At 29.7% G+C, this 11,500-nt stretch overlaps 1 protein-coding gene and 1 long non-coding RNA gene across 3 annotated transcripts; one reads left to right on the top strand and one right to left on the bottom strand.

Annotated features, from left to right (window-relative positions):
• On the top strand, nt 7–859 carry LOC110266065. Its single transcript, XR_002352961.1, has 2 exons — nt 7–230; nt 610–859. It is a non-coding gene; the product is annotated as an uncharacterized LOC110266065 (long non-coding RNA).
• LOC107612169 (annexin D3) lies at nt 6,252–10,881 on the bottom strand. 2 transcript variants are annotated; one of them, XM_016313986.2, is made up of 6 exons: nt 10,707–10,881; nt 10,419–10,564; nt 10,112–10,339; nt 7,460–7,672; nt 6,917–7,006; nt 6,255–6,564 (listed from the first exon to the last, which is right to left on the bottom strand). In XM_016313986.2, exons 1-6 carry the CDS (start codon nt 10,780–10,782, stop codon nt 6,352–6,354), a joined length of 966 nt encoding a protein of 321 aa, XP_016169472.1. In that variant the 5' UTR covers nt 10,783–10,881; the 3' UTR covers nt 6,255–6,351. The 2 variants fall into 2 exon arrangements, with proteins under 2 accessions (XP_020965514.1, XP_016169472.1); XM_021109855.1 differs by lacking the exon at nt 10,707–10,881 and having other exon boundaries at nt 6,252–6,564; nt 10,430–10,566.

Raw genomic sequence — 11,500 nt, 5'->3', positions numbered from 1 at the left:
GTGGCGGCGCGTTCCTCGTCGCGTCATCTTGCAAATCCCAACTGCGACAATAATCTTCTCCATCACCAAGAAACCCGCACCGTCACCAAACACTTCTCTGTCGCTAAGAAGCCCTTGCCGTCACTAAGCATCCCTCTCTGTCACCAAGAACCCCGCGCTATCTCCAATCAGCTGAGAACCCTGCACCGTTATCAAGTCCTCTCTTGCAACTCAATAATGTCTCTTCGAGAGTTAGTATATTCACTAATTTTTAGAATGAAATTTGTTGTTGTTGCTGGTTCTAAACTTCATTTGTCCTAGTTATGCTGATTTGTTGGTCCTAAATTTTAATTAGAATGAAATTTGATATTGTTGTTAGTTCTGAATTTCACTTGAGTTAAATTTATTGTTGTTGTTGCTGATTTGCTAGTAGTCCTAAATTTTAATTACAATGAAAGTTGATGTTGTTGCTGGTTTTGTACTTCGCTTGAGTTAAATTTGTTATTGTTGCTGGTTCTGAACTTCACTTGATTTAAATTTGTTGTTGTTGTTTGATAACAAATTTTTTAGATAATAATTTGATGCATGTTGTTGTTCACTTGTTATGTTTATAACTTTATATATATATAGCCAGCAAGCAATGAACAGCTTTGAAGCAATGGATGTGGTGTGGATTCAGATTAATCATGGTGGCTAGTTTTGTTATTATTTAGTTCTAAAGTGTGTTTGTTGACTTGTAGTTTGGTTTTAAGATAGTGTTTTATGTTTGTTAGACATTTCGATGTGTTTGTTTTATATTTAATTATGTGTGTTTGTTTTATGTTTAGTTACTGAGATGGATTGAAATTTTATTAAATTTGAATGTAATGTACTCTTGTTATTTTAAGTTTATTAATTATTTTAAATCTTATTTTATTGTGATTAATGACTTGTTTAATTAAGATTTAAAAATCGAAAAAACTGACCGAATCAAATCGCTTATCGCTTTTGATTCAGTTGGTGTAAAAACAGCAAATCGATTAGTTGGTGTTGAAAGGGAACTGATCAGGTCGGTTTGGTTGGTTTTTTGTTCAAAATCGAACCAAACCGAATGAATAATATCCTAAACAAAAATACTATTCGTATATTAAAATTAGCTATTAAAATTAGTTACAAATATATTTGTCTATAAATACATATATAATTTAATTTATTTTAATATGTATTTATATTTTAACATATATTTTATATTAGTAACTGACTTTGGTGACTAATTTTAGTGTACCGTAACATAATTGAATAATAATTATTCCCTGCATGGCACGGACATAAAAATCAGTTGTATAATAAATATAAATTGATGGGTCTGTATCCAGGAAATAATTCAATTGGAGTTCAATTTTCTGGATGATTGGCTTAGATTCTTGGATGAGTGGTCCATCCTTTCATTCCCTTGGCAACTCAACTGACCCAATCTCCAAGGCCTCATCACGGCCTTCAACCTACTTTCTCTTGTGATTTCCACTTATGTCCAAGCTTTATAAACATAAATAGAACTTTATTATTATTAAAAATTAAAAAATAGAAATTCAATTTTCAGAAAAATAAATATGTAAGATTGCTAACAATAAACACAAATAAAATAATTTTATAAGTCATGCATGCCTATTTTAATGATTCTAAGAATCAGATCAAACTTTTAAATTTTTTAATATCTAAGTCTATTGATTTAGTTTTTAGAACCTTGTCTATTTCTATTTATAATGAATGTTTATTTTTCTTTTTATGTAAAACATTACAAGAAACATTGTTAAAATCGACGGCAAAATAGACGGCGGAGGTGATCGCTATTAAACTTGTCGATTTTTCAAAATTTGAATAAAATCGACATCATTTTTGTTTATAATATGAGTTTGAGAACTTTATCTTCTTACTAAAATCGACAACGCTGCCGTCGATATTATTATATAAAATCGACGCCTTTTTTGTCGATATTTGATTCAATAAAATCGACAACATTGCCATCAATATTATTATATAAAATCGACGCCGTTTCTGTCGATATTTGATTCAATAAAATCAACAAAACTGTTGTCGATTTAATTATTTAGATACCGACAAATTCTTTGTCTATATTTTTTTTGTCTATTTTAAATTTAAAAAACGACAACGCTACTGTCAATTTTAATAGCTATATTTTTTAATTATTTTTTTATTTAAAAAATAGTAAACCATTAATGCAAATAAACTTTTAAATATAGAAATAAAATTTATATAGAATATTAGATAACAAGACAAATAAACTTTTAAATATAAAAATAAAATTTATACTAAATATTAAATAATGAGTTTACAAACTTATCAAAATAATAAATAATCTTTTAACATAAAGACTTAAGACAAGATAAATAACTAAACTTAGACTTATATTGTCAGGTCCATTGAAGGGAATTTTAAAACGGCCGGTGTAAGACATTTGTAACATAAGAACGTAATCATATGTATAAATCAATCTTAACTGCCATAAGATATATAGGAAAATGATAATTAATGCTATTGACATTAGATTTGTATCTTCTTCAGATAAAACAAAATTTCATATTGAATCAAAGATTAAGTCAGAAGCATTGACTACTTTGCATCAGTTAAAATTCTCCACATGCCAACTTAATAAGAAAATAAAAAAGGTTTTTATCACAAAAATGGAAAAACATTCCGGAGAAAAATTTATGATTAACAAAAAATCATCTTGCTCTTAACAAAGCAGTAACATTTAATTCAAATTTAAATGCATGAGTGATAAGTTTGTACTTTTGTAATATTTGGAAGATCAAATTTTTGCCAAATAGTAACCTCCTGCTGGAATGATGCTCTTAAAGAAGCTGTAGAAGCACCACCATCCTCGCCCCAATCCAACACTTTCACTACAAAATTCAGCACAACAGCACTCTAGAATGTCTCTTGAATTCGATAACAATTATTCAATTTACAACGCGCTTAAAGATTAATTAAACCTTGACCGGATACCAAAACTTTTAGTATCTAAAAACATTGAATAATTGTTCGACAAATAACAGATTTTAAATTCTTTGGACAACAAAAGACAACTAAGAGTGCAAATTAAAACCTGCAACATCTTGGCCATCATAAGTGCCCTTATAGACAGTGCCATATAGATCCCATTCGCCACAACATGTTGCAAATTTAGTTTTGCCAAATCAATCTCCCACTCTTCTTTAGGCCTTTTGGCATCAATATGTCTAGACAGAATCCTTGTAAGGTGCTTTTCTAGTTCATCATCCAAACTCTTGAGATCAATCTTATCAGCTCTAAACAGCATATCTTTGCTGCTTAGGTTCCCACTTCACTTCATCCTTGAATTCAACGCCTTAGCTTCTTCCAATGCCCCTTTTGGTGTCCCAACATCCCCACTTTTCGAATGCATCTTAGACACCTCAATTTGAAAAGCAAATGAAGAATCAACACCAAAATTGTTCATAGAACACCAAAGCTATGAAACAATTGTCCCTATAAGAAACTGATAATTAATAAGTAATACACAGCAAAAAAAAATGGCCCTATACATTCTTCCTAGAAAATCAACATTCAAAACCAACAATTATCTCCTGACCAACCACCTATCCCTTTCACTATCCTGAATTTGTTTATTCCACGGGTACAAACCACAAAATTATCAATCATCTAGATTTCCAAACATTAAAACAATGCCAAAGCTATCAGAAAACGTCCCAATTTACATAATTCAACGACCAAGACCATGAACTAGAAAAATCAAATTTTACAAATTGAAAAGGACGATATGAAATCAAGAGAAACAGAGGCACAAGGAACTGCATGTAAGCAAGTAAATCAATAGAGAATTGCAGAATCACGCTAAAAAGTTTACAAATTGAATGGATAGAGAGAAACTTGCATGAAGGGCTTCCATTCCCATGTATGATATAAGTAATGCATGGTACCTACCAAAGCTTGAAGCGTTGGTGTTGATGTTGTTCTAGGGATCATAGGCTTTGGCTTTTGAAAAAGGAGTTAAAGCGAGGAATGCAGAGGTTGTGATTCTTTTCATATCATATTGGTATCTGAATCAGATATTAGGACAAGAACATTCTGGAGAAAAAGTCAATAACATCATGTATTTTATTGGCACCCAAAGATTAGCATTTTGGCAAACGAACTGAATTCTCTTAACAGCACCTAAAGTTCTCTGAGAATTCTACTGTTAAAAATATTAAGCACAAATAGAACACAGATCCATCAATATACTTCATTGAGCAGAGACAAAAATAGTTAAATAATCTAACTTAGTTGATCATTCACTGAAATTAAAAATAAGAGAAACCCAAAATGACATAAAGGTAGAAGCTTACTTCAAAATAACATAAAGATAGAAGACAAAAATTGCACTTATATAAGATATAAACGAAAAGTCATAAGTATGCCCAAAAGAAAAAATGGAAAAACATAATCATTACATTTCCAGAATGAAATAAGCATGGAAAAATAAAATATATGAAAGAAGCAAGGACAAACTAGTTGTTTTCCTGCTCATAGTAGCATATACAAATAGTTTTGGCTCCACTTTTCACTACGAACTTGTTTTCTGCTAGCACAGAACTTAGACACATATTAGCTTTTAAAATAAAATAGAACAAAAAAAAACATGACCAGGATTTAACTATCGTTAGTTTATGGCAACAAATTAGTCATTATAAAATCTTGCAATAAATCTAACAAGTGCAAACAACTAGTCAACCCATTCGGAATGTAGGCAATGAAATAGAGGGATCTGAGTCCTACACAAACTGCAAAAAGTAACAACACCTATATTTAGTTTAGATTTCAGATGACTTAGCCACCACAAACATGATTAATTCTAGGCATAAATTAAAACTTTTTGAATAATTCTTTCCTCTCAGTAGAATTCATGACTTCAGAGAGTCACGATTAGGACCAGAAAAAACATGACCAGGATTTCTGGATTTAGAAAATAGGAGATTACGATTAGGTCATAGTTTACACCTGAAATAGGGGATTTCCAAATGAAACTGAAGTTGGCTTTGAAAAGAGTTCAGTAACAAATTATAGAGTTAAGATTCAATCTAAAACAAAAGAAAACAAATTAAAGTCGCTCAATACAAACAGAATCATTGAAAAAAGTAGTGAATAAAAAAAACTTGAGTTTATGCTACAAAATAATTGAAATGAATCTGAGAAATTAGGGATTAAAGAAATTAGATACTAGGTTCTTCTGTACTTTTTAAGTTGCTTCAGGATCTAAATTAGATTAATGATTAGTACCAAATTAATCTTTGAAGACCTATTTTGTAGTAATGCTGAGCAAATTTTTTATCCAAAAAATTGATGAAAAATCAATGAAGAACAAAAGAGAGAGTAAGTGAGTAACTAATTTTGATTGAGCAGCAACAACAACGGTGCAGAGAGATGAAGCGACGGTAGCAGCGATGCGACGGCAGCAGCGATGCGATGGCAGCAGCGATGCGACGGCAGCAGTAGAGCGACGGGGGCGTGGCGGCGATGGAAAAGGAGGGCTGAAGTATGCGAGGTGAATTCAACGGTAAAATAAGGGTTAGTGAAAATTGAAATGGTGAATTTGGGAAAATGAAGGAAACGCGGGGAGTGAGTGGAGGGAAATTTATTTTATTGATAAAAATCGACAACATACCCGTCGATTTTAATTTGAGAAAAACAACGTCCTAGGCGTCGATTTTATACATTAAATCCGTGCCATCCATTTAATTTTAAAAAGTGATAAAGACCGTTTAAATTTATCGACGACAAAATATGTCGATATTTAAATAATAAAATAGACGCTATGTTTGTCGATTTTAAAATAAAAGTATTTTTCCCTCGCGATCCGTCGACAATGTGTCGATAATAAGAGAACAGTTAATGGATTACCAAAAAAATCGACGATTTTACTATCGATTTTAATATTTTATTTTTAATTATCTTTTTTAATAATGTCGACAGCAAACCGTCGAAAAATATCGACGAGAGAGATAACCGTCAATTTTTAGCGTCGAAAAATACACTTTTTCTTGTAGTGAAATATATTTAGTAGTAAAGTTGATATAAGGTGTATACTAAAAGTATATATATATGTTCATCATATAACAACACTTGCATTGTATCCAATATACTGTAGAAAATATAACATATTTCATTACCATAAGATAAAATATTAGTGTTCCAATAATTTTGACCATTAATTTTAATTAATATATATTATATATTTTTTATAATTAAAATCAACTGTTAAAATTATTAGAATACCAATATATTTAATACACTTCAAATTCTTACGCCTTGAGCAACATGAGAATTGGTGGATGTTAATTAGGGTGTATGAAATTAAACTCCCTTGGGACCTTTCCCTAGCAAAGTCATCAAGAAGTCTCTGTAGTCACCGGAGGTATCACCAATAACGTCATCATCAAGGCTAGATTTGTAAATTTCTGCATATTCGAATCTGACTTTCAACAAGTCAATTTCTGCTCTAGTTACAATAGCTCTATTGAGAGAGTCTTCATCGGTTCCAAGTCCAAGAATTGAATCTCTCACAACCTGTTCATGGATAATTCCTCAAAATGAGACTAGAAGAAGTAACTATTATAGTTGCCATGCAAAATGTTGATGCAGCTTGAAAGAAATTAATCCTCATAGGTTTCACTTCTATAAAAATTAGTCAACTATTCGGTCGTAAAATATATATTAAAATATAAAATATACATTAAAAATAAATTAAATAATACATATATGATAATCGATTTAATTGTTTATTTTTAGTGTATACATAGTAATTTTTGTTCAACTAATTAGCTCCAAATGAAAAAGTGATATCTATATTAGTTCACAAATCTAAATCAATACCTCATCTATCTCTCCACAAAATTTAGTGAGAAGAAAAGTAAATTACCTTGGCAAAATGTTTCTCAGGGCAGTCTATGCAACAAACTACGACATTTAAGAGAGATTCCAAATCACCTTTACCACAATTCTTTATATCCTGTAAAAATAAACAGAAATGTTTAGTAATTAAAAAAATTTAGCTAAAATTTTTCAGAATTTGTCTTATTTAATATTCATTAATTACTGCAATAATTAATAAATACTAAATAATATAAATTCTGACTTTTTTTTTGTATAAAATAACAGAAATCAAATGGTGATGAATGCAAAAGCGAGACATAGATAAACTTTTGGTTAACATATAACGAAGATCATTAATTTATACCAAAATTCACCTAAATCGAATTTTAAATAAGCATTTAATCAAATACCTTTTGTTTATGTAAATTTTGAAAAAATATATTTGGTTGATTTTTAAGTATATAAAAAATATAACAAATAATTTTAAATTGACATAAAAGTTTTTAGATATGATTTATAACATATAAACTTCTAATACAACAGTTAATTTTTTTAAAAATAATCACATGAATAAGAGATAGAAGAAAACCTGATCGAATGTATTCCCATAGAGGTTCTTGTAACATGCAAAAGTTTGTCTGAGCTGGAAGACATTCCTGGTGCTAAGTATCCAAACGATGTGATCATCATCCAATTTATTTTTCTTTATTGCTTCATGCAGTTTTGATGCCTCTGCCTTGCCAACTTCCAAATTCGCAATTACTTTATCATACCTATAAGACCTCACTAGCCCCACTAAAATCTGCATAAATATCGATGGATAAATCCAAACAATGCAAGGTTAGTTTGGCAATATATATATGATTGGAAGAATTAGTGAATGTTAAATAGTTTCCAACAACATATTCTGTGATACTGTTTATTTCAAAAGATTTGCATTTGTGTTACTATCCAACATTATTGACCCTATTCTTCATATATAATATGCTACCAACAAAAAGGAAATTTAAAAAATATTGACCTTTTTAATCATATTACTAAGAAATTTAAGAGTGTTGTCCTAGGGATGGCAGTGTTTCCCATTGCGTCAAGTTCTATACACCGAGAAATAATAGGTGTTTCAAATTATTTAGTTATTAAATTAGATTTTATGTTATTAGTTTAGGATTTTTTTTTATTTTAACTTAATAAGAAGTCATAAATACTTCATAAATTATTGTAGTCGTTATTGAATGATTAGAGGTTTGAAAACTCATTTTTAGTTTCATAATGAAACTATGGTGTGAACAAATGAGGTTGAGTCATGAGTGAGTGTCTCTCTTGTTACATCAGAAAATTGAGTAGAAAGTTGAGTGAGTCTTTTCGATTCAATTTCATAACTATGATGTGGAAAGTTAGGTTGAGGAGTCACTTTCTTGTCGTATCAAAAAAATTGATGAAAAGTAGAGTGATTCTCTTTATATTCAATTTCAATCTATCATTTTTATTTCAATTTATCTTTTTATTCGTTTTTATTTCTTGTATTTTTGTTTATTCTCTATTTCCTTTTCATTGGAGGTTATAAATAAAAAAATCTTAGGCCCATGACATAAAATCCAATTTAGTAACTAAATAAACAAAATCAAATTAAAATTAATCAAACTAAATTGAACATTTTAAAAATATAAACTAATAACTTTTAAATAATACTTGATTTCTTCAAATCACGAACATTTAAAGCACATATCAGTTCCCTAAGGTAGTGTTTATTTTCAGAGATTGAGACCGAGACTCAAATATCGTATTTGGTGGTCATAGATTAGAACTAAAATTTCAGTCCCGCGATGCAAAATTTCAGTCCTTTTAGGACATCCAGAAAAGTGGAGACATAGAAAACTAAAATTTTTGTACATAAAAATTAAAACTTTAATAACATTTATTTTAAAAAATACTCTCATTTAATTTTTCAAATTTCAAATCTACCCTTCAATTTTCATATTTATCTTAGAAGAATGTTAGAAGATCATCAAAATTTATTTTTTTTACTATCAGTTAGCCATTAATGTTTAAAAGTATGGACTAAAGATATGTTCGTTGTTGAATTAATAGACTAAAAAAATTGAATTAATAACTAAAAATGATAATAAAAAATAATAAATTTTGATAGTTCTTGAACATTTCTTTTTATCTTAAACTAAACATAATATTAAGGCATAACTCGATCCAACATATTTTACACTAAATATAATATAAAAATTTAATTTAATTTTTATTTTTCAGTAATCTCCTTTTAAAATTTTCAAAAAAACATAATAGGTCTAATTTTTTTTTATGGGAGTCTAAATTGTATTTTAAATATAATGCGTATGTTGTACAAGTGTATTGCTCTTTTTTTTCCTTAATTTTTTTAAAAGTTTCATCCCTAAAAGTTTCGGTTGAAACTATGTCAAGGAGGAGAATAAATAAGAATGAGATACAATTTCTCTATGGCAGTATCTGAGAAGAGTTTGGGGCTCGAGGACAGAAAGCATAGTCACCTGCCTCCGCCCAATGGACATTTCTATGTTGATGAGTAAAATATTAAAATAGTCCATAAAATTAATGACGTGTACTAAAATATTTTTAAAATTTTTAGTTGCACAAAAAATATTATTGGATTGATTAATGTGTTTTAAATTAATCCCTAACCTATTTATCGTTAATGAAATGCATACTAATATGCTCTAACAGTGTAGATGTTATATTATAATTTGATTATATATAATAAAGACGTGATTTATTGACGTAAATAATAATGCTACATTTTAAAATATTATTACATATATGTCATTTTGATATCATGTGCCATATTATAATTTGTCCACATTTATTTTATAGGAAAATGTTATATATTTAAATTTTTTGTTAATTAAGTTTAATTAAATTTATTTAACATAATAAAAATTATTTATAATTAACATTATTTTAAATTTTATCATTTAATTTAATTGAACTTAGTTCATATAAAAATTTGGATATGTAACATTAGTGTTTACTTATTCACACACCATCTCTCCATTACATGTAATGTAATGTAATCAAACCATGGTAGGTAGGGCACCTCACACTAATAGTTTAGTCAACATGGTGTTAACGGGCCAGAGGCTAACCAAAGTCATGACTCATTTGAAGAATGTTTTTGTCTGCAAGTGTAATCTCACAACCCATTTTTGGGCTTTACTCCTATGTTGAGCCTAGCATTCTGTTTTTTAATTTATGTTACCTTTTGGAGCGGTGGAGAAACAGAGGCATGGATGTCTTCCTCGAGCGAGCAGTCAAAGAGAGAGCAGTAAGCTTGCCTGACAGCCATGAGATGGTTAGGCGTTGATGCGCAGCTTATTTCCACCAAAACTTGTAATTCTTTAATCCCCTTCCACCTCGCCTTCATCGCTTCTCTCGCCACTCTTGCGTCCCTTTCCGCAGGATCTTGAGTCCACGTAATCACAGCCTTCTGTAATGTTGCACAAATGGATTAAGAATAATAATAATAATAAACAATGTGATCAAATAGCAAGAGAACCTTGGCATACTCTAAAATCACCCGAGAGTTCAGAATGAAGACGATCAATGAGTGATTCATTGTAAAGTTTTTCATAATTTTCTCTGATTTCTTTTATTTGCCTCCAGTTCCTGCGCCCCAAAACCAAGATTATCGCCTTCTCATTTGTTCCGAATCCTGCGTCCATTTTCAAACAGAAATTATCATTGTTTTAATGTTTTGTAAAAAAGTAAAGAAAAATTCAGTTATGAAACATGTATAATTCTCCTGACTGAAAGAAAAATTAAGAAAACCCAATTCATCGTTAATATATGATGACCTTGGAAAGCTTTTCTGAGTCGTTGACTGTCCTCAGTTGGAGAAGGAACAACCTCTGGCACTTTCAACGAGCCCATTTTTTCTTTTATTGCTCTCTTCTTCAGAGACACCGAAACCGCACAGAAAGAAACTGTTTCAGCTGCGTTTTCTTGTTAACTTGTAATCCTGTCTGTCTATTACCAAGGACTTAGCTTGGTTAACCAATTTACGATTTTACTATTTTGCCCCTGGTTTTGAATTCGGCAACGATTTTCATTATTTTTAGCAGAAGCCCTTCGTTTTTGTGTTATTCTAGCTGCGCGCATTCGTTTTAATGAATTTATGGAAAGCTCAGAAAATTTGAAATATTTATGTTTTCACCCCAATTTTTTTTTTTTTTTCTTTATTGAAAATAATCATAATCATGTGCAAGTATTACTTCAGATTCCGTAGGGATATAGCTTTTCTAACATCATATCTTCGATAACCTAAGAGTCAATTCGAGATTGTTGGATCCATTTTTATGATAACATTTCATGGTTCAAACCTTCGATTTCATTTTTACGGGTAAAATTGGTTCAGTGTTGACCTTACCTGGGCTGAGTTAAACCCCATCAAATTAACTACGTGAGTGTGTGTGTTTTCTTTTTATTAAAACAGGAAGAACACCTTAAGAGTAATTTATATATTAATTTTCGTAATTAAATTTTGATTGTCAGATATAAAAAAATATTTATATAAAAACTTTTCTTATTAAAATACTATTATTTATATAAGCTACAAGGTATTGATATTTTATAAATCATGTTGAAAATA

The sequence above is a fragment of the Arachis ipaensis genome, chromosome B08 (genome assembly GCF_000816755.2).
Source record: "Arachis ipaensis cultivar K30076 chromosome B08, Araip1.1, whole genome shotgun sequence".
NCBI classification, from domain to species: domain Eukaryota; kingdom Viridiplantae; phylum Streptophyta; class Magnoliopsida; order Fabales; family Fabaceae; genus Arachis; species Arachis ipaensis.
The sequence above is the reverse complement of the archived record's forward strand: the minus strand, read 5'-3'. Positions and strand labels throughout refer to the sequence as shown.